Genomic DNA, 24,494 nt, shown 5'->3' with positions numbered 1-24,494 from the left:
ATTCATGTAAACTTTGCTGGTCTCAGTTTTCTTATACATAACATAATATAATAATATAACAACATTACATAATATAACATAACAATAGTGGGATACTTTTCCCTTTCCAAAGGAAACTAAAATGATGTCCTAAGAGTATTTTCCTAAAATTTTCTCAGGATAATGTAAAAAAATCCTTTCATCAAACCCACACGAACTATGTTCTATTCAATCTACAGACATTCACAATACTTTTATGTGGATTTCCAAAATGTCTTAGCGACTATATAAGCTTTAATAACTTAAAACTACACTAAGAATTTGGGGATATCTTCTGTAAGTAAACTTAGTTATGGGGAAGATACATATCACATGTATACACACAGACACATACACATTCTATTCATAGATACAGATATCAAGGATGGAAATATGGGCTGTATATATGCTTGTTAGTGCTAGACCATGATGCCAGGAAATGTATACCTGGAAGATAATGGTGAGTGTTAGTAATATTGGCAAGAAAGATCTAGATTCAAATTGTTCTTTATATATATATATACTAGAGGGGTGACCATGAACAAGTCATTTAACTTCTTTCAGCCTCAGTTTTTTCATCAGTAAAATGGGGATAATAACAGCACTTGCCTGACAAGATTATAGTGAATATATTGTATATGAGACTGTTATATATTTTGTAAATCTTAAAGCATCATACAAATAGTATTTTTATTACTTTTCCACCACTTTCTCAAATCCGTACTTCACCCCAGACGATGACAATGTCAAGCTTCTACCAAACTTCTTGAAAAAATGTGGATTCTCCCACTTCCTTGCCCTAAGTAAGCCTTTACAATCTGGCTTGTGCCCCAATCATTTTAATAAAATTGTTTTCTCAAAGGTCACCACTACTCTAACCCAATCTAATCCAGTAGTGAGTTTTTTTTAAGTCATCCTCCTTCTTGATCTCTCTCTGTTCTTTAAAGCAATTGACCACTCCCTCATTTTGGAAATTGTTGTCATTCCTTGGCCCTTAAAAAAAATATTCTCACGCTATATTCACAGCTCTTTCACAGGTTTGTCCTCCTCTTACAAAGCCCTTAAGCTGAGTGTTCCCTTCTGTCAGCTCAATTTCAAGTGTCAAGATATTAGGAGATACCCTATTTTCTAGAGCTGAGGCCCAGCAATCAAGCCATCCCTGAGTTTAGCATAACAACAATCCTTTGTGCTCACCCTATGGATGATCTCACCCTCTGGAAAAATCGCGACTGTCCTATTGCTTTGAGCAGCACCAGGTGTTCCCTGAGCTTGGAAAAGCACTGGACAAGCTTACCCACGATGTGGTCTTGAAGTCTTGCTATGAATCACACTTGTCTCACTGTTGCTGTTACCCCTCATTATCAGCACTACAGCTTACTTCACAGCCATAGGTATAAGTATGGAGATTTGCTTACACTAAAGTGGATCCCAACCACCCACACTAGGGGCAGGGCTCCAGCACATGTGTCCTTGCTTACAAGCTGTTTCCCTCACTTTAAAGTTAAACTTCTGTTTGATTCCTGGCTCTCCTGTCTGTAGTCAGTTCAACACAAGCGACCCCATGTGAACTTCTTCATTTATAATGTTATATCATCAAGATGGCATAGTCTTATAAGTAAAATGATCAGTAACAGCATTTCTTTGAAATACTATAAAATGTATCTTTACCACAGAACATCTAACATCTCTGGTACAAATCACAGTCTTTGGTTAATGACATATTTAAAAATGTCTTGTACTCAACAGTTTAAAATAAAAGCCAATGATAGATACAACATTATTCACTCAGACTTTCAAAAAACCCACTAAATTTATAACATTTTAAAAATCTGACATTTCAAAAGATTTCCACATTAATACTTAGTAATTTATCACTAACTTCATTTTCTTTCGACTTCAACATTATCCTAAAATTACACTACTCATTCCTTATAAAATATGTCTATTTTAAAGTTAAAACTTTAATCAGCTTTGTGAATTAGTCATAGGTATAAACAAACCACAAATTATTTAAACTTATTAACATTAATATGCTCATTCAAAAAATATTGTTGGTGTTCATGATGTGTTAAACCAATGCAATAATTTTATATGAAGTGTTGTACAATCTAGATATTTACATGCCTGAGGTTCATAGAATAACTAATGTTTTATAAAAACCAAAATAAATTAGTCAATTATTTTTATTGCAGTAATGTGAAATTTTATAGAAGAGATTACTGAAATAAGAAACATTATTTCTTTTACTCTGCCATACAATTTTATAACACATTAATTTTTGTATTTTAATATATCATTAGAACCAAGGGAGTCAAATAAAGAAAATAGCAATGGTAGGAGTTCTGCCTTTAAGCTTAATCCCAAAGCATTCAATCTATCTCCCATTGGTGGCAATCATCAAACATTCACATATCCCAGCACATTATTATGCAGACATTCTAATACTCTTTTATTTGAAAATAACATCAGAATAAAGCAAAAACATTGGGCAAATGTTTTGTCTAGTTGCATTTTTAAACACGTAATCACTAAGCCAAAAATATTGGTTCTGATGATGAAATATTATCATAGCACTCCCGAGGTAAAGGCATGGTTTGACAGCTTTCCTTCTAGTAAATACTAAAAGAAAAATTACTATTCTGTTAGCAATAGCTGCATAAGCACAGCACCCCAGGGATGCAAGCCTGGAATAAGTCAAACCTTAAATCATTCATTCATGCAATATGCTTATTGAACACCTACTGTGTACAAGATCGAGTGTTAGATGCTGTGGAAAACACAAATGTGAATCTGCAGTGTTCCCTGCCCCTGAAGATTTATAACCTATATCTAATGTAATGTTGCCCTGTGAGACCAAGCATGGCTGTGGACTGGTCATAGAATTCAAGAGGATTTCTGGAAAGAAGAGTTTGTTTCTACATACCCTGGGTAGTCAGATACTTTTAACAAGGTTTCTGTAGGTCAGAGAAAAAAAATCAGGTAACCTAGAGGAGCTCAAGAGCTGAAATGTTTCCTGGGATTGCTTAAATCACTGGATTCTGGTTGGAGAGACTACAGATAAGATCAGGTCACTCAAGCCCAACCTAATTGAAGCTCTATGAAACTCAGAAAGCACACAAATTCCAAACCAGGGATGGACAAAAATCTTACCATGAACATAAAAGCCAATTTATTGCTCAAGTCTTGGGGGTTATTATTATATACTTGAAGAGGTATTTCCAGGCTCTTTCTATGCCCAAAAGATATGGTAAGTTTAGATCAAACTCCAAATTTCCAGGAGATACTTGCCTTGAAAAGCAGCTGCATTGCGAGATATTAGGAATTTTAATGTAGAACTTGAGGTCTGAAGGACTTGCTGTATATCCTGCCGTGCTGCAATTTGATATCTCTCTTCCATCTTTTTAGTACAGCAAGTAGGATTTTTGGACATGCAAACCTGAAGATCAGGACCTGAAACATGGCAAACATTTTATCATCAGAATTATCATTAGCAAATACTGTGAGGAAAAAAAAAGCAATGACTTTGTAACATTTTAGTAAACCATCCACTAGGTAACCAGGGCCAACCCAGGTGGCCTTTCGCCACTTGCCCTGAAACTGCAGCTTCTTGCTGAGAAGATCAACTTGCCTATCTATCCCTTTATTTCCATCTCCACATACACATATACCCCCAGCCTCCAGAGATTATGGCAGTTAAGTGATAGTCCAAAGACTGAGTGTTGGATTTGGAGTCAGAAGACCTGAGTTCAAATACTGTTAGATACTTATGTATCTAACTGTGAGACCCTGGGCAAGTTCCTTAATATGTGTGTGTGTGTGTGTGTGTGTGTGTGTGTGTGTGTGTGTCTGTCTGTGTTTCTGTCTGGCTCTCTGCTTCCTCTCTTCTGCCTCCCTCCCTCTCTCCATTAGTTCTTACATCTGCAAAACAGGAATGATAATAATAGCACCTACCTCCCAGGATTGTTGAAAGGATCAAATGAGACTACATGTAAAGCACTTTGCAAACCTTAAAGTGCTTTTTAAATGTTAGCTATTATGAGGAAGTTTAACCATTCACCTCTGGCACTCTGCCTGATATTGAGTGGTCTCCATTAGTAGGTAAGTGAAAACTCACCTAACCCACTATCTTTAGCCGGGGCAAACCAGGTATCACACTCCCTCCAGAAAACCAAGAATGACACACAACACAGGCCACCTGCTCTGCCTTCCCTTCTCCTTTTGCTCTTGCTCTGGGATGAGTAATCAAATTAATACAAGCATTACTACTGAAAGAGCATGTCAATCAACTGCTCGTGACTCTCCAAACCAATCTTTGTACACTGGCCTCATACTCCCAGTACATAGTAAACACTTAATCTTTTTTTTTCTTTCTTTCACTCACTCATTCATTCATTCATTCATTCATTCATTCATTCCCAGTACTGCTGAGAAGGGAAAGTAACAAATCTTCCTCTGGCAATAATAGCTACTTCTGTGAACTGCTTCCATTAGGGAACATGGAATAATATAGCATATAGGAATTTCACAGATTCCCTCAATCATCTGTTTTCATTAAAATAATTCTTACTTTAACAAGTTAGCCATATATAGTAGTGAAAAGAAAATTAGATTCGGATTCAGAGTATCTGGGTTTAAATCCCAGCCCTACCACATAGTAGCTCTGCAGCCTTGGGCAAATCACTTGATCTTTTTGAGACTCAGTTTCCTTATCTGTAAAATAATAAAAGTTGTGCAACTAAATTCATAAGGATTTATGACAATAAAACAATTTAAATGTAAGGTAATCTTGAAAATCCCTCTTCTAAAAATGTAAGTCCACTTTTTCTTCTTCAGAATGGGACTGAAAAATATACAGAGCTCCCTAAAATCCCTTATTCCATAGCTTCTCAATATCACAACACACTCTCTCCTTCTTCCTTGCTTTTTTAAGGAGAAAAACGTGTCACCTTATGGTGCCAAGTGCCTTTGACCTCATCCCTTGATGTCTCCTACAGCAATCATCCATATCCTCATGAATCTTTGATATCTCTCTCTCCACTGGCTTCTTCCCATTTATCCAACATGCTCAGGTATCTACATTCCTTAACAAATAGCCTGTCTTTGACCCTTTGATCCTATCCAGTAAAAGTATTATCTCTATTTTCCCTTTGATGTCAAACTTCTTGAAAAAAGTATGTGCATTCTAACCCTCCACTTCCTTACTATGCTCTATTTTCAGGCCCTTACAGTGTGGTTTCTGCTCTCCATCTCCATTCCAGTTAACATACTCTCTAATGTCACCGATGAGCTTCTCACCATGAATTTAAATGTCTTTTTTCCCAATCCTCACTCTCCTTGACTACAGGGATTTGACACTATCTCCTGTCTACTCTCTCTTACATCAGCTCCAAGAAGTGCATTCCTTAGACCTGGTACTCCTCTTACTTCCCTAAGTATTTTTTTTCATCACGCATCTTATCCTTTTTCCAGCTCCTTAAGGTAGATATTCCTTGGAATTCTTTTCTCTACCTGCATTTTTTTCTTGGCAATTTCTTTGCTCTCCCCATATTTTTTCTTGGAAATTTCTTTCACTTTCCAAGAATTCAAACACCATCTCTATATAAAAGCTTCCCCATTTTTTTTTTTACTTCTAGCCATGACCTCTCCCTTCTTGAGCTCCAGACCCTTATATCCGACTTGCTATGTTATATTTCCAGAGGTTGCATCAGCACCTGAAAATTACTCTGTCTATAACAAAGGTCATTATCTTTTTCTAAAATTTGCTCCCCACTGAAATTCACCATTTCTGGCTATAGCATTACCATTCACCAATGTTTCCAATGTTGGGATTTTTTGACCCTGCCCTCTTCTCACATCCAGTCCTATCGATCCTATCTTTGAAACATTTCTCTCATTGTTCTTTTATCATCTCTATTCCCACTGCCACCATCCTTATAGACGTTCTCATTAAAACTTGCTGGAGTATTACAATAATCTAATATGACTTCTTCACTTCACTTCCTCTCCCTCTCATCCCTCCTTCACATTAATGGCAAAATTTCCCTTGACATCCTTAGTCATAAGATGATTGAATTATATAGATCTATGGCTGAAAACAATCTCAGCCATCACCTTGTCCAATCCTTTCTTTTCAAAATGAGGAAACAGAGGCCCAGAGACATTAAGTGATTTGCCCAAGATTAAGTAGAACGGAAAGGATTCAAACTCAGGTGCCATGACTCCAAGTTCAGTGGGAAAAATGCAACACCCTTTCCATTGTACAGCACTTCCTCTCTTCATAGGATTATAACTGGAAAGCTAGAAAAGGCTCCAAGGGTCATCTGAATGAAACCTCCTCTTTTTACAGATGTGGAATTTGAGGATCAGAAAAGTTAGGCCCAGGATCACATAAGTAGCAGGTGGCAGACCCAAAATTTGATCCCAAGTCCTCCAACTTCCCATCCACCACTTCTTTCCGCTATACCACACTGCTTGCCTTCTCTTTGTCTCTCCTCTGCTCAAAAACTATATAATAATAACAATAATGATAATAATACTCTTACTGGCTCCCTACCACACCTATCAAGGAAAAGCTACAATCCTTAGTCTGATCCTCAAGGACCTACACAATCAGGTACCTCCCTACCTTTCCAGTCTCAATTCATAGTATTCCCTCTACATATTCTGTGCACCCCTATTCTCCTACCTCTATACCTTTGCCACCTAGATTGCCTTCCTCCACCCAACTGATCCTCTTCCTAACCACATTCCTATTCAGCCTTTCAAAACCAACTCCAGGAAGTCTTTCCTGGTATGTTCACTCAGTAATGACCTTCTCCACCCCCATTTAAGGTTTAAGTAGTGCACAAACATACACACACACATACACACATGTATGTATGTATGTGTGTTTAATCTGTAGGAAAATTATCTAAGAATTAACAAGTAATTCTTTCAACAAACATTTTTATAGAACATTGCGCTAGTGACTAAGGGAAGTACATTTACATAATGTATGTATATACAATGTGTATATGACTGATATAATGTATTTATAATGTACGAATATATTATAAATAATGTGAATTTTTATAATGTAAAATAAAATTTATTATGCATGTACATGGTATATACAATATTTCTATAATGTACATATATGTGTATTACATATGTAAATATGTGTTTATGTAAATAAAATAGCAATATTATACATATATGTATACACACATATATATATGTATGTGTATATATATATATATATAATATTGTAGTTATTTGCATGTCACACACCTCTCTACCTGACTATAAGCTCTATGAGGGCAAGGCCTGTATTTTATATAAATACTATGCCTCCCTTAATCCCTAGGACAGTATTTTATACAGAGTAAGTGGTTAACAAATGTTTGTTGAAAGAATTGCTTGTTAATTCTCAGGTAATTTTCCTACCATTTACACAAATATTTTAAAATCTCTATTCACTGCTTGTGGTGCTCAACTTATAATTATTGTCTTCATGACTTTCCTCTGAAACCTAGGTCTCTGATCCTTCCATTCAAGAGCAGAGCTTAGAATAAAATTTTGTTTTCCTTCAATTAATTTTACCATTCAAATGAGTCTATATTCTTGTAACATCAGGTGATATAAGTGAAAAATAATAGCTAAAATGTTACCTGCGGTGACATTTATAAATATTTCATAGCTCTTGACCTTTGTAAAACACTCCAATACTGTCATTTGCTATTTGTCTATCTTAAACTATAACTGAAAGCATTAGAAATTATCATCTTGGTACTGTTAGCAGGAACTCTAGGCCAATCTCAAAGGCTTTGATCTAGTCAGGGTCAGTTCTGAAATGGCAGAAAAAGGTTGGAATGAAGAGAAGCAGATGTGATCATTTTGTGGGACTGTTCCTACTTTTTTTTTCCCTAATACCTAGAGTTCTCATGAGTTGAAGAGAAAACTAATGGTAGAAGAAATGTCATTGTATTTTGAGCATCCCATGGGACCAAGAGCCATAGCTTTTCCTTTCAGGCCTACGCTAACACAAAAAGAGAAATATGAATTACATCCAAGGGTAGGGAATCTGTGGCCTCAAGGCCACATGTGGCCTTCTAGGTCCTTGGGTACAGCCTTTTGACTGAGTCCAAGTTTTACATAACAAATCCTTTTATTAAGGGAATTTGTTCTGTGAAGTTTGGATTCAGTCAAAGGGCCATACTTGAGAACATAGAAGGCCACATGGGCCTCGAGGCCCCAAGTTCCCCACCCCTGCATTGAGACCAAATGCAAGTCAAGAAGCATGTTTTACAAATCCAAGAATACCCAGTTTCTCAGTATCAGCTCATGCACAATTGCTATTCTACCTAAGTCACAGTGGTGCTAATGTGATCAAAGGTCTTCCCTCCCTCCACCCCCCCATTTAATAGGCTTCAGGTGAAACTATTTACAGGAAGCTTGATTCGAGGAGGCTTGTTTGTAGGAAGGCCGTGCGCGCGCACGCACACACGCGCGCGCGCACACACACACACACACACACACACACTTTTACTAAGTGCTAAGCCCCAGGCCCACACCCTTTTGTTGATTAAGTGCTAAGCCCCAGGCCCACACCCTTTTACTGATTAGTTATGAAGCCCTCAGAGCCCTAAACAGGGTAGCCATTAAGCTGAGAGTAGAGAGAGCTGCAAAGAAGACAGAACTGTGAGAGCAGAGAGCTGCAAGAGACAGAGAGAGAACTAGAAGGGCTAAGAGAGAGATGGAGAGACAGAGTGAGAAAAAACTGCAAGCTCTCAGAACTTTGAGAAGAAAGGACACAGGCAAGCAGACAGGACTCCTGAGGGAACGTTTACGGCAAGGCCCTAACAGAAGGGAAGGTTACAAGATAGGTTGGCTCCTTGTTATGATACTGTGTTTTAATTTCCTTGCTGTTACATTGAAGCAGACTTAATGGTTTGGGGATACAATTGTTGCTATGTCAAATTGAAATTATTGGTTCTGCGATTTGATTCTCTGGTGTCTGAATAAATGTTTTACTTCTTTGCCTTCTATATAGAGAGTCTCTTATATTTTGCGATTCTGAACTATACAGGCACATTCATAGTCACCACTGATGTCATGAATCTTGCCTCACTGATACAGTCATACACACAAAAGGCCAAACTTTAGGCCTGAGCATCACCAAATGCCTCCACCTTCAAAATAGAACTCTAAAATTCTCCTCTCTCCTAAACCTTTTCTTTGTCCTCACTGAAACATCTGGTCGTTGTCCTTCATCCTGTTCTCTAAGATCCTTGCCCTTAACAGACTTTCCTTTCTTCATAATCGGATTCTCATGATTAACCAGTCAAACAAGGCACCGTCCTTCGCCCCTCAATCAATTGCCCCTTTGTTCTTCCATTACTAATATTCTTCTAATTTGTACACCCAGTTTATTATCTCCTCCCCACCCTCCTCCCATCTAACTTCCTCATTCATACCTCTGTTGTCACTGAATATTACTAGAGTAAATGACCTCATACAAGCTAGGCACTACAAATTTATGTTATTTAACCTTGATTGATCCCTCAGAGATGCAAACTCTTCTCGGATTGGTGATTTACCATATACTCCACAGTGATTGTTCCAAACCTTACCCTCTCTTCTTAATACTCCAGCCGTTCTACTAAGCAAATGATCTTATTTCTAACTTCATTGTGAAGTTTAAGTCATCTGTGGTGAGCGCCTTCACCTTCTCTCCCCCATACCTCAGAACTCCTCTTGATATTTATCCACTGAACTCCCAAATTCTCTAATCTCAGAGAATAAGATAGCCTTCTTCGTGTCAAGGTTAACCATTCTCCTCATGTCCTTAAACTGATCTCCCTGGTCTGTTGCATATACCCCTCAATCATTCTCATTCACATTAAATCTCTCCCTTCCTCTTCCTTCTCTACTACCTACAAAAAATATTCATTTCTCCTCTAGCCTTAAAAAACAATCAACCTTTGATTCTCTCATCCCCTCATCTTTCTCCCATAACTTTTTTCTTCTATTTCCTTACTTATCCCCATTTACTCCTCAACCCCTGAAAACTGACCTCTCCATTCTAATAAAACTGCTCTCTTAGCAGTTTGGAACTATGCCCAAAGGGCTATAAAGATGTGCACACCCTTTGATACTGCAATACTACTTTCTAGGGCTGTATCCCAAAGAGATCATATAAATGGGAAAAGGACCCACATGCACAAAAATATTTATACCAGCTCTTTTTGTGGTGGCAAAGAACTGGAAATTGAATGACTTAGCTCTTCTCAGCAACACAATGATCCAAGACAAGCCCTAACCATGATGGAAAATACCATCCACATCCAGAGAAAGGGCTATGGAGGCCAATGCAGATCAAAGCATACTATTTTCACCTTTTTTTGTCTTTTTTTTCTTTCTCATGGTTTTTCCCCTTTTGTTCTGATTCTTCTTTCACAACATGAGCAATATGGAAATATGTTTAACATGATTGTACATGTATAACCTATATCAAATTGTTTGCTGTCTTGGGGAAGGGGGGGAAGGGAGGGAAGGAAAAAATTTGGAACTCACGATTTACAAAAATGAGTGTTGAAAACTATCTTTACATGTAATTGGAAAAATAAAATAATATTAAGGAAAAAAGGTCCTCTTTCAGGACCATGTCCCCTCCCTGCCCCTCAAAAAATAGCCCCAGAGAGAATGGATACATACTGCTTGTTAATGCAAATGAATGCTCTCATACCTTTGAACATATGAACCAAAGAGTCTAAAGCATAAAGGACTACAAAGAACAAGATGCAATAATTGTGTCATAAATTGTACTTGGACTTTTTCAAGAAAAAAAAGTTGGATAGCATTCAGAAACAGATTTATTCCTAATGTTCTTCACTGCATTACATCTAGTATTAAAATAAATTCTTATGATTAATAGCCATTTTCACATTTTTATATTTTAAATAAATAACTTTCCATTTGGATTCTGAAATTAATTATCTGATATCCAACACCAAAGTTATTTGTTTGAATTTCAAGTAGTCAGTCAACTTAAACTGAGGAGTTCAGAAGCCAGAACTAGCTGTTTTACATTTAAGGCTATTTCATCACAGTCTGTAAAGGGCAAAGCCCAATGTCAATCACAATACAAAAACTTGACAAAGGTCAGTCATTAAAAGCAATCACATTCACCACTAACCACAACAAATCATGGAAGCAACATTTTAAAAAGAAGGGGAAAAGACAGTAACCAGAACTGGCTCTTCCAGAGGATGATTGCCTGCTAGGTAACCTGAGATTCTTACATCTTTCAGAAATGGAGAACAGCAATATTGACGCACCTTCCCCTCATTCGCACTTGACCACTCTACTAAGCAGTGTGGTAATTTGCTACAGTAACCTATGCAAAAGTCCACACAACCATGACTAATAACTTTGAGGGTTTTTTTACAGATTTTTCTGCCATCCAACATCAGAACAACCTGCCAGACTTGTGCCCTCTTTCTCCTCCTTTAAATACCTTCTCTATGCTCCAAATAACCATACTGTGATGAAATGTATTATTACCTCAAAGATAAAGATTTTTTAACAAGGTAAATGCCATCTTCCCTCCAATAGATGGTCACAGCTCCAAAACCCACTAAATAGACAGAGAGAATGCAAGTGGCAAAAGCATGGAAAGGAAGGTTCACCTCATATCCCTCAGTGTGGGAAAGCAACATGAACTCCAAATACCCAAGTATTCAACATTTACTCATCAAAGGGGATGAATGCTCAATTAATAACATATAAGCTCTCCAATTCCATGGTTGGCATAAAGTCAAAAGCCCTCTCCTGGGTGTGCAGGCTATCTTTATTTATCTTTGGGGCACCATCATTACAGTCGAGCTAGAGACGGAACATTAGTATACCTATGGACCCACCCAATGTTTTTCAGACAGTGGCTTTTTAGGAGTTAATGATCTGTACAGTTCCCACAGTGACAAGATGGTCTTGACATGCACCAAGGGTAATAGGATAGCTAGCCATCTCTTCCATCATGCTGAGTCTTCTCTTTGTCATCAAAAACATGCCTAGTCATATACTTCATATGCCATTATCACAAATTGGCTATATCAACATTTTCACTGCATAGGTTTTCCCTGTTGTTCTTCATTTTAACCTCCACTCCAGAGATGTTAGAGCCTAACCTACCCAGAAAGACTTCCAAAAATGAATTGAAATTTTTATCATTTTCAATTTTTGATATATTTTTCTACCAGTTTTTATATGGCAGAGCAATTTTGGCTTGTGAAGCTATGGCCTCAAAGGGTAGGACACATTTCTAGATTCTTTCTGACTACTTCTAAAAATGAAATGTACAAGACCACTATTGCACTATAAGAAATGGGGAAGATATGGACTTCATAATAACCTGGAAAGACCTACATGATATGACGCTGAATGAAAGGAGCAGAACCAGGAGAACATTGTACACAACCACAGATATAATGCTTCTGTGATGACTAACTTTGATAGACTTGGCTCTTCTCAACACAAGGCTCAAAGACAGCTCCAAAGGACTCATGATGGAAAAAGCTGTCTACATCCAAAGAAAGAACTATGGAGACTGAATGCAGATTGAGGCAAACTATTTGCTCTATTTTTTTCTCTTCTTTTTTGGTTTTGTTTCTTCCCTCTCATGAATCATTCCATTGGTCCTAATTCTTCTTTACAACTTGACTATTGTGTAAATAAGTTTAATGTGAAGGTATATGTAGAATCTATATCAGACTACATGCCATCTTGGGGGGGAGGGGGCAGGAAAGGAAGGGAAGAAAATTTGAAACTCAAGAATGTGTAGAACTGAGTGTTGTAAACTAAAAATAAAAAAATCTAATAAAAAAGAAAAAGAAATGTACAAGACCACTAAAAATATTATTTGAGTGAAATAATTGATATCAAGCCCCTAGATATAAGTCTTTAGGGCCCACTCCCTAGAGTGGATTTGATCAACACTTAACACAACAGTATAAAAACTATACAACAGAAAAGGAGGTCAAATAAGTACTACAAGCCAGCTCTATGTTTTGAAATATGTGAACTAACATTGAACACTCCCATAATGATTTAAGGAAAATTTGTTATGGAAGAAAGTGGGGTACAAAAACAATTTGATCATTTTTGATCCTCTATTTTTACCCTATAATATGAATTTAAAAACCAACATCTTTGACTCAGAAAATTTATTGATTCAATATATATGTCAGGTAATGTATTAGGTAATTATAATGTAGAGTATTCAATGGGCAAGAAGTTACAGAAGCAATCAATGACACTAATGATGTCTGGAGACAAAGGAATTTCTGCCTTCCCAGAGTCAGAAAATCTCTTCAAGTGGACTGGGACCATCCATGGAGCAGCTGGAAGAGTAGATGAAGACCTAAAGTACAAGCTCTCCCTGGAATTCCCTAGCGTCTATGCATATAATGCTCCCACTGTGAAATTTGTCACACCTTGTTACCATCCTAATGTGGACACCCAAGGCAATATGTTTGGACACCCTTAAGAACAAGTGGTCCGCTCAGTATGAGGTCAGGACCATTCTGCTATCTATCCAGAGTCTGCTGGGGGAACCCAACATTGACAGCCCATTGAACACACTGCTGAAATTTGGACAAACCCCACAACCTTTAAAAAATACCTGCTAGAAACCTACATGAAGCAGGTGATTAGTCAAGAACCCTGACTCCCTGGCTACTTAGCTTACCTTCCTTCATCTTGTGTGTATGTGTGTGCATCTATCTTTTTCCCTTCCTCATAACCTATCTTCTTCCTCTTCTCTCTTCTGTACAGGACTCTATATCATAGATTGTTTTCCTTTCTTTTCTTAAGCTCTAGTCCAGTCCTCAACATTAATGCATAAATAAATAAAGTTGTGTTGTTTTAAAAAAAACTAGAGGAAGATCTATAAAATGGTAAGGAGTTTCTTCAGAGAAGATTTATGGGAAGATAAGGACAAGACCTGCAAAGGATGAAAAAGTGTGCACAGAATTCAATAGGCACCATTGAGGAAAATATTCTCATTGAAGAGATCACAGAGGCTTTGAGTATTATAATACAATGTATTTCCTAACAAAGAATTTAAACTATAAAATTTTCCATACTCTGACTCTCAAGTGATGGGAACATTAATGCATTGTTGAGTGAGTTGTAAACCAATCCAACCAGTTCAGAAAGCAATTTAGAACTATACCCAAAAAGCTATTAAACTGTGTATACCCTTTGACCTAGCAATATCACTACCAGGTATGTACCCAAAAGAGACGAACAAAAGAGGAAAATGACTCATGTACAAAAATACCAATAGCGGTTCTGTTTCCAATAGCAAAGAACTAGAAACTGAAGGGATACCCATCAACAGGGGCATAAACAATTTATAGTAAATTAATTGTGATGGAATACTATTTTGCTATAAGACATAATAAAAGAAATTATTTCAGAGAAACCAGAAAAAACTAACATGAACTGATAAACAGTAACACAGTAGAGTAAGCAGAAACAAAAGAACAATTTATGCAATAACAACAATAGGAGAAAAGGAACTTTGAAAGACTTAAGAACTCTGTTCATCACAATGACCAGCTGTAATTTAAGAGGATTCATGATGAAAGAGGCTACTTACCTCCTGGAAGAGAGGTGACTGACTCAGTGCAGATTGAAACACATTTTTTTTTACATGACCAATGAAGAAATTTGTTTTGCTTGACTGCACGTATTTGTAACATGGACTTTGTTTTTCTTGCTTTATCAGGTGGGAGTATGTAATAGCAATTTAAATTTGAAGATCTTTCCCATCCACTAATAGGCCATACGACCTGCTTCCAACATAGGAAGCCTAAGTTACGTGGTGGGAGGAGCTTGCTGACAGGAAAAGGAAGTTATGTCACAGAAAATGCTGAGAGAGAGACAGAGAGAGAGAGAGAGATGGATAGATGTTATGGCTACTAGTGGCCACCCTCATGATTGTTAGAACTGAACAGGCTGACTTAGCTGTACTATGAGTTTGTTTTGGAGAAGACCCCAGCAGGGGGTCAGAGAGGTTTTAGGATGGCAAGGTTCCACACTCTTAGTTCATGTTTTAAGTTCTTTGTTGTTATGATAAAGTGGGCTGAATGACTGTGGGAGCTGAACATTTGGTTATGGAATATGATTTTCTGGTGTCTGAATAAACGTTATACTTCTTTTACCTTCTTTATGGAGGGTCTCTCATCCCTTGTGATACAGAACTACATAGGCATATTCATGATTATCGTTGATATTGTGTTTATTGCCTTACTGTTTCAGAGTAGGAAAGGTGAGAGAGGAAAAAAAGGCAAAAGCTTATTTGAAAATAATAAAATTCTAATTGTTTCATGTTTGTAAAAAGTTTCATGAAGCTTTTTGTAAACTATAAAACAAATAAATGTTCAAATCATATACATTCATCTATTATTGCTAATTGACATTATCACTGTGGACAGTTAGGTGGCACAGTGGCTAGAGTGCCAGGCCTGTCATCAGAAAGACTCATCTACTTGAGTCAAAATTTGGCCTCAGACACTTGCTAGCTGTGTGACCCTGAGCAAGTCACTTAACTTTGTTTGCTTCAGTTTCCTCATCTATAAAATGAGCTGGAGAAGGAAATGGAAAACCACTCCAGTATCTTTGCCAAGAACACTCCAAATGGTGTCATGGAGAGGGAGACATGACTGAAAAACAATTGAACAGCAACAGATTATCACTGTACTCACATAATGCATATGCTGGCTGCAAACTTTACAGTCAAGACTATTCCTTAAAACACAATCATCCTTTTACATTTCTTTCAATTCTATTTAATTCAACAAATATTTATTAAGCGCCTACTACATGCAATTGCTAGGTACTTGGAATACAAATTTTAAAAAAAACCAAAATGTCAGTCCCTACTTCATGTGGTATATTTAGTGGTTAACTAGGAAAAACAAACATAGAGAGAAGCTGAATAGGATATTTACATTTTCACTGAAAGTATAAATTGGAATAGTTAGGACCAATGACAATGATTAAGCTTTTTAGTATATTTGAGAAAAGCAGTCAATAGTGAAGTTAAAAAGAGGCTTTGACAGAGGTATAAGCATTGCCAATAGAGGATAACCTTTTTTTCTCTTTAATACCCACTATGACATACAATCACAGTACATTTGAAAGTTTTTGTGCAATAAATCCCCAGTGTAACCTACACCCTCTAAAGAATATTAATACTAACTCAAATGAATACATTTCTTTAGGACCTAAAAAGGGCTTTCTTTACAACATTGTGAGACAAGATGGGCAGGTTATCTTGATTTTACAGATGTGGAAACTGAGGCTGAGACAGGGTGAGCAACTTGCCCATAATCACAGAGCTAATAAATACTGGAGTTCAAAGCTTTCTACTGCATCACACTTATTCTCATATTAATATGATAAATAAATACCTTGAAATGTTTTTTACACTTTTTAAGACTGTCACAGTTTCATTGCTTATCAACTTTTTACCATCTAGTATGTTCATTTGTATGTATAACATTTAACAAGAACCTCAAGTATTCATTTCCTTAGCTTTGAAATTAATGAGATAGCTATAAATAATACAGACCTGGGGTTTTCAGCATGGAGTGAAAATTATTCCGAGGTCATTTTAAAAAGGCTCAGTAAACTACCCATTTAAAATGGGGGCTGTGAATAACCATATATTAACATTTTTCTCTACTATTATTACAGATCCATCCTTTTTCTACTTTTATCCTGTGCCAAGAATCATAGAATGCAGAGTATGAAGGAACCATATAGTTCATCTGTCTAGTCCAATGCTATCATTTTGCAAATAAAGAAACTGAGGCCTAATGTGACACAGTATCTTATCCAAGGTCACAGAGGTACCGGGTAGCTGAACTAGTATCTGAACCCAAATCCTCAGATTCTGAATCTCCTCCTCTTTCCATCATAACATAACATATTTGGTTCAATAAAAATTTTCCTCCCAAATTTGTATCTACAAAGTCACATCTTTTGCAAATGCAAAGCAGAACTTTTATGGTAATTAGGGTGGGATTTTTTTGTTTTCTCTTTTAGAATGTTAAGGTAATAAAGTACCTTTGATGAGTCTTGCCTTTCAAATGCAATAGCAAGCAAAGTAGATTTTTTGTTGTCTTTTCTTTCTTTGACTGAATCAAAAGTTTTTCACCCACTTAAGAAACAAGAAAGCCTAGCTCACATAGGTTTGATGCCCTCTGACCCTGAGAAAGGTATATAAGATCTGAGGTTGACATTTTGTTTTGGGGCTCTCACTCACTGGAAGAATATCGTGTGATTTGACCACACTAGACTCTGGGTAGCTGTTGTTAAGAGCCTCCTGGCTTTGGAAACCCATATGTTGGCACTTCTCTTTTGGTAACTATATATATATATATATATATATATATATATATATATATATATATATATATATATATATATATATATATATATATATAATGTCTTGATCAGAAAAAGTTTCTGTTTGTATTTGCTCTGAAGTTCAGGGTGCTGACTTCTTCCCCTGAACTAAGTGAATGATATATGTATGTTTAATTAAACTGTGATTGTTAACCCCTTAAAGTTACATTCCTTAGAAAAGCAGATCAAAGAATCTGTGCTAGCAGCCCTTCTGTGTGCTGGTCTTTCATCCCCACAACAGCTGCTTAGTACATTGTTACAAAAACTTTGATGAAATTAGAGCTATACTCACTCAACAAGAATTTTTCAAGTATTTACTATGTACCAGGGATAGTACTGGGGGACAAAAAAAAAGCAGTCTCCGACCTCAAGGAATTTACATTCATATGGAAGACAAAACATGAATACATACATGCATGCATACATATATATTCTTAATGAATTGAGGATTACTAAAAGGTTAATTTTACAAAGTCCCCAGCATCATGACTTCAGGCAAGGCTTCAAGTAGAAAGCAGGACTGGAAGTGAGTCACAAAGGAAACCAACGGCTCCAAGAGGTCAAGGTGAGGAAGGCGTATGTTCTAGGCATGGGGGAACAGCCACTGCAAAATTCCAGAGACAGGGGATGAAGTAACAGGTGTACAGAAAGCAAATAGCATAGTAGGTTTGGAACAGTGTGAGCACGAGGGAGCAATATGTAAAAAGCCTGAAAAGATAGAAAAGGGACAGGCTGTGAAGAAATCTAAGAGCCAATTTAAAGAGTTTGTATCATGCTTTAGTAAAATTACTTTGGCATCTGTATGGAGGATGAATGCAAGTTAGGAGCAGTACTTTTTATTAAAGTAAAAAACAAACCAAAAAAACCCTTGTTAATAAGTATGGTGCCCAGCAACTAGTAAATGGTTGAACAAATTGTACTACATAAATGTGTTATTATTACAGAATTAGAAATGATGAAAATGAATGAAGATAAGCATGGAAAAACATAAGAAATTATATAGAATAAAGTAAGACTTGAAAGATGAATCTACACAGCAATTGAAAAACAATACTAGAAAAATATCAGAATTCTGATCGATGCTGTGACTGATCTTGACTTTAGAGAACTGGTGGTGAAACACATTGCTTCCCTCTGGCTCCTTCTTCCATAAAAGGTCACAGACTAATATAACAATGCAATGATAGATACATCACCAGTCACTGGTCAATGTTTGATTTGCTTAATGACACTATTTTCTTACAAGGAAGTTTTACTGCAGTAGGGAGAAGGAGAGGGGAAGTTTTTGGAAACAATAGCTCCAATAAAATTTTTAAAGCAATAGAAGGAATAAAAGAGAAAATTTGGGAAATATTTTAGAAATAATGGAAATGATGAAGATTTTGAAGAAGGGTAAATTTTTGAGTAAATTTAGAGTAAAATTTAAATTTCAGAGTAAATTTGAAGGGTAAATTTTAGAGTAAGAGAAAGGTTCATTTGTCAGGATATGTTAAGGGAAGATACATCAAATGGATATTATATAATTTTTAAAACTTTGTTTATATTTATATCCTGTTAAGTATAGTTGTGTTCTATGTTTCATTTTTTGAAAGTAGATAATAAATGGCTACTTGAGCGTTAGTGATATTAAGTCAAGTAAGCAGTGTATACAAAGTAGAAAATTAAAAAGCAGCTTCAAAGGGCAAAAAGCTAAGGTAGGTGAAGTAGGAATTCACTCCCTTTAACAGGAGAAAAATTTAAAATAAGTGTATAATACTGCCTTTTTACTTCTGACATGTTTAAGAAGGGGGGAAGAGGTCTTAAGAAAAGGGAGGTATAAACCTCTTGGCTTCCAGTGTCTAAGAAACAGAGAAGCTTAGAAAGCAGCCTTAGATAAAACAATTAATAAATTAACTAAATATTTATTGAACATTGACTGTATAACAAAGGATTGCAGAAAAACTAGCTTCCAAGAAAAAAAACTAAGGTGGCCTCTTAAATACAAGTAAAAGCAGGTGACTTCTTTAGTGGTGCAAGAAAGGATATAACTCAAAGGAAGTTTCAAGGTACATTAATACTACTTGTGCTTAGAGGGCAACTAGGGTTAGACAAAGTGACCAACAATATGTCATAATTTCTGATGGAATAAATTGCAAAAAATATACCTAGATATTTGTATGACTATATTTCCCACTTTGTGGCAGGGGCACTGGTGTGGTGGGTGTGAACTAGATCAAATACATATACAAGAAAGCCACACTGAAGGTAGCATAATTTGTGAAGCACTGAGAGATCCACGTTCAAGTCAACTCAAAGAGAGGGCAATACTAAACAATTGAGAAAGCATCACAAATGCCAATCTCCAAAAAAGGGAGTGAGCAAGAAGGTAACAGAAAATGATACAAAGGAATTTTAAAACAAATGTGGAGGAACAAAGGTTTAGAATTTCAAGGGAAATGATGAAAACCATGGAACTGAAGAGGGCCTAGCAATATCAGATGTCAAGTAAGCTCAAAATCTATTTGGTGCTGGTTATAAAACAAAAAAGTAGATTAGTGGATCAGACAAAGTGAGAAAGACAGAAAAGTGAGTGAGCACAACAGTCTAAGAGTTTTTAATAAACCCAAGAACCCAAACTACTGGTCCAAGAACTCACTATTTGACAAGGACTCTTGGAAAAACTGAGAAGCAGTTTGCCCAAAGTAAGGTACCTCATGACGTATTATACAATAAGTTCTACCCAGATACGCAACCTAAGACCAAAAGGTCACACCAAAAGAGCATTTTAAAATTGAGAATCTGAAATGTCATATAGCACTTCAAAGCTCACAAAGCACTTTACAAATCTTATTTCTCTTAATGCTCACAACTACCGAAGGAAATAGGTGCTATTATTATTATTGCAATTTACAAATCAGGAAAATCAGTTACTGGCTCAGGATTACATAGCTGACATGTATCTCAGGCAAGATTAAGAACTCAGGTCCTCCTGACTCCAGGTCTAACACTCTAGCCATTGCACACTTTTGCTAACTAAAAACATTATACATAAAGAAAACTGAGAGGAGGTACCTCTAAGCTCTATCCTCAGGAAGACATTTCTAAAGCAAAACAATAGAAGAGATCATCAAAAATAAAATGGACAATTTCAAAGGCAAACAGCAATTGAATAAAGTCAAAGCAGCTAAAATTAAAAAAAAAAAAAGAAATTACCAAGGTTGGGGGAGGGGCGGTATTTGCATGAAATGTCTCTGATAAAAATCTTGCAAGGTTAAGAGTCATTGCCTAACAGTTAAGTGGTCAGAGATGTGAACAGTTTTCAAAAGAATTGAAACTATCAATAGTCAAGTGAGAAATCCTCCAAATCACCTCACACTCATCATATTTAAAAGATAAGAAAAGAAAATATTCAATGTTTGGGGGCTATGGAAAGACAATAACATTAATACACTATTGGTGGACCTGTGATTTTGACTAACCATTACCGAAACCAATTTGGAGGCAAAAAAAAAAAGTCACAAAACTGTTCATGCCTTTTGACCAAGCCAACTCACAATCAGGTATATAACTCAAAGTGGGGAGGAGGAGGAGAAGGAAAAGGAGAAGTAGGAGGCGGAGAGAGTGGAGGGGAGAAGGAGAGGGGAAGATAGCAAGGGAGAAGAAGGGAGAGAGAAAGAGAAAAGGAGAGGAAGAAACAGAGAGGAGACAGAGCTCCCATATATAACATAATATTCATTGAACTTTTGTTGTTAGGGGGACAAAACAGAAATAAAATGGACATCCACTGATTGAGGAGCAACTATACAAATTATGGTGTTCAAATATAGATGAATATTACTGCACAGTAAGAAATGTCAAGATGAGGAATTCAGATAAACACAGGAAGACGTTTATTGACTGATAGAGAATAAAGAAAGCCAGGAATATATTATATACAATGACTGTAATAATAAATGAAAGTAACACGAAAAAAGGAGTGCAACTCAAATTAATTGCAACAGACAATCTGGATCCTGAAGTACAAATGATGAAACATACATTCCTTTCAGACAAGTGGGTGGCTGGTGGCTAGAAGGGCTAAATTCTGCATAATCTATGAGATATAGTCACTGCCATTTGTTCAATTACCTCTTTTTCTTTGTTAAAAACAGAGGGTTCAATGGAAGGAGGTATTATCAGAAAATAAGGTATAAAAATAAAAGGCATAAATACAACTTTCTTCTTTTAAAGATATAAAATAACTACCAATCCATATGCTCCCTTTCTCATCTCTATAAAATCTTTATAAAAACAATCTATACAGCTATTTGAGACTGCCTTGAAAACGTGTGAAGAGAACAGACAGGCTTTCACCAACAATTTTCTATTGCAGACAATATCTTTGCAGTCCCAAAATTGCCTAAAATGGCCTTCTTAGTCCAACTTACGTGCTTCATCATTTTATGGAGATAGCCCTGGCTTTATGGAAATGATTCTTAGTTTATAAAAGCTACACCTGTTCAGTGTAAGCTTCAGTGGGTCTTACCATGTTAGCTTGAATTCTAGTCAAGTCAACAAGCACTTATCAAGTGCCTACTGTGTGCCAGGCACTGTGCTAAAACAAAAAAGAGTCTTTGCCCTTAAGGAAATCATAGTTTGATGGAGACAGCATGCAAACACAGGAGCCTGCTGTGTTTATTGTTTATTTCAGTCAACACCAGGTCATGTGAAAACAGTAGCATACTGAAGGACTTTGTCCTCAAAGACTTCACAGTAATTGACACTTTCAGCAAACATAAATCCCTCTATTTTATGCCATGATATTGTTCATCAAAGGATCATCTAACAAAGTGATCTTTGCATTTGCAACTGTCAGGATTGCTACGGAACTCAGAATTTTATTTATTTTTTAATATTTTACTATTTAATATTTTTAGTGTTCAGCATTGATTTCCACGAGATTTTGAGTTACAAATTTTCTCCCCATTTCTATCCTCCCCCAACTCCAAGATGGCATATATTCTGATTGCCGTTTCCCAGTCAGCCCTCCCTTCTGTCACCCCACTCCCCGCCCCCCCATCCCCTTTCCCCTTACTTTCTTGTAGGGCATGATAGATTTCTATGCCCCATTGCCTGTATATCTTGTTTCCTAGTTACATGCAAAAACTTTTTTTTGAACATCTTCTTTTAAAACTTTGAGTTCCAAATTCTCTCCCCTCTTCCCTCCCCACCCACCCTCCCTAAGAAGGCAAGCAATTCAACATAGGCCACATGTGTATCATTATGCAAAACCCTTCCACAACATGTTGTGAGAGACTAACTATATTTTGCTCCTTCCTATCCTATCCCCCTTTATCCAATTTTTTCCCTTGACCCTGTACCTTTTCAAAACTGTTTGCTTTTGATTACCTCCTCCGCCTATCTGCCCTCCCTTCTATCATTCCCCCCCCACTTTTTTATCTCCTTCCTCCTTCTTTCCTATGGGGTAAGATACCCAAATGAGTGTGTATGTTATTCCCTCCTCAGGTCAAATCTGATGAGAGCAAGATTCACTCACTCCCCCTCACCTACCCCCTCTTCCCTTCCAACAGAACTGCTTTTCCTTGCAACTTCTATGTGAGATAATTTACCCCATTCTATCTCTCCCTATCTCCCTCTCTCAATATATTCCTCTCTCATCCTTTAACTTGATTTTTTTAGATATTTTCACTTCATATTCAACTCATCCTGTGCCCTATGTATCTATATCTATATCTATAGATATAGATATATGTCTGTACATTCCCTTCAGCTACCCTGATACTGAGGTCTCATGAATTATACGTATCATCTTTACATGTAGGAATGTAAGCAAAACCGTTCAATTTTAGTAAGTCCCTTATGATTTCTCTTTCTTGTTTACCTTTACATGCTTCTCTTGATTCTTGTGTTTGAAAGTCAAATTTTCTATTCAGCTCTGGTGTTTTCACTGAGTAACCTTGAAAGTCTTCTATTTTATTGAAAGTCCATATTTTGCCTTGGAGCATGATACTCAGTTTTGCTGGGTAGATGATTCTTGGTTTCAATCCTAGCTCCATTGACCTCCAGAATATCATATTCCAAGCCCTTCGATCCCTTAATGTAGAAGCTGCTAGATCTTGTGTTATGCTCATTATGTTTCCACAATACTCAAATTGTTTCTTTCTGGCTGCTTGCAGTATTTTCTCCTTAATCTGGGAGCTCTGGAATTTGGCAACAATATTCCTAGGAGTTTTATTTTTGGGATCTTTTTCAGGAGGCAATCTGTGGATTCTTTCAATTTCTATTTTACCCTCTGGCTCTAAAATATCAGGGCAGTTTTCCTTGATAATTTCTTGAAAGATAATATCTAGGCTCTTTGATCATGGCTTTCAGGTAGTCCAATAATTTTTAAATTATATCTCCCGGATCTATTTTCCAGGTCAGTGGTTTTTCCAATGGGATATTTCACATTGTCTTCCACTTTTTCATTCCTTTGTTTCTGTTTTATAATATCTTGATTTCTCATAAAGTCACTAGCTTCCACTTGCTCCAATCTAATTTTTAAGGTGGTATTTTCTTCAGTGGTCTTTTGGACCTCCTTTTCCATTTGACTAATTCTGCCTTTCAAGGCATTCTTCTCCTCATTGGCTTTTTGGAGCTCTTTTGCCATTTGAGTTAGTCTATTTTTTAAAGTGTTATTTTTTTCAGTATTTTTTTGGGTCTCCTTTAGCAAGTCATTGACTTGTTTTTCATGGTTTTCTTGCATCACTTTCATTTCTCTTCCCAATTTTTGCTCTACTTCTCTAACTTGCTTTTCCAAATCCTTTTTGAGTTCTTCCATGGCCTGAGACCAGTTCATGTTTTCTTGGAGGCTTTTGATGTAGGCTCTTTGACTTTGTTGACTGCTTCTGGCTGTATGTTTTGGTCTTCTTTGTCACCAAAGAAAGATTCCAAAGTTTGAGTCTGAATCTGAGTCCATTTTTGCTGCCTGGCCATGTTCCCAGCCAACTACTTGATGCTTGAGTTTTTTGTGGGTGTATGACTGCTTGTAAAGTAGAGAG

General features: G+C 36.7%; 1 protein-coding gene and 1 pseudogene across 1 annotated transcript in view; one reads left to right on the top strand and one right to left on the bottom strand.

Annotated features, from left to right (window-relative positions):
* GPC5 (glypican 5) overlaps positions 1-24,494 on the bottom strand; it is a 1,045,029-nt gene that overhangs the window by 968,700 nt on the left and 51,835 nt on the right. The window contains exon 2 of the mRNA XM_036755769.1: positions 3,307-3,468. Coding sequence (XP_036611664.1) covers positions 3,307-3,468 — 162 coding nt within the window. The remainder of the gene's footprint in view (positions 1-3,306; positions 3,469-24,494) is intronic.
* LOC118848225 lies at positions 13,280-13,723 on the top strand (annotated as a pseudogene).

The sequence above is a fragment of the Trichosurus vulpecula genome, chromosome 4 (assembly GCF_011100635.1).
Source record: "Trichosurus vulpecula isolate mTriVul1 chromosome 4, mTriVul1.pri, whole genome shotgun sequence".
Taxonomy (NCBI): domain Eukaryota; kingdom Metazoa; phylum Chordata; class Mammalia; order Diprotodontia; family Phalangeridae; genus Trichosurus; species Trichosurus vulpecula.
Note: the sequence above shows the minus strand (reverse complement) of the source record. Positions and strands in the feature narration are given on the sequence as shown.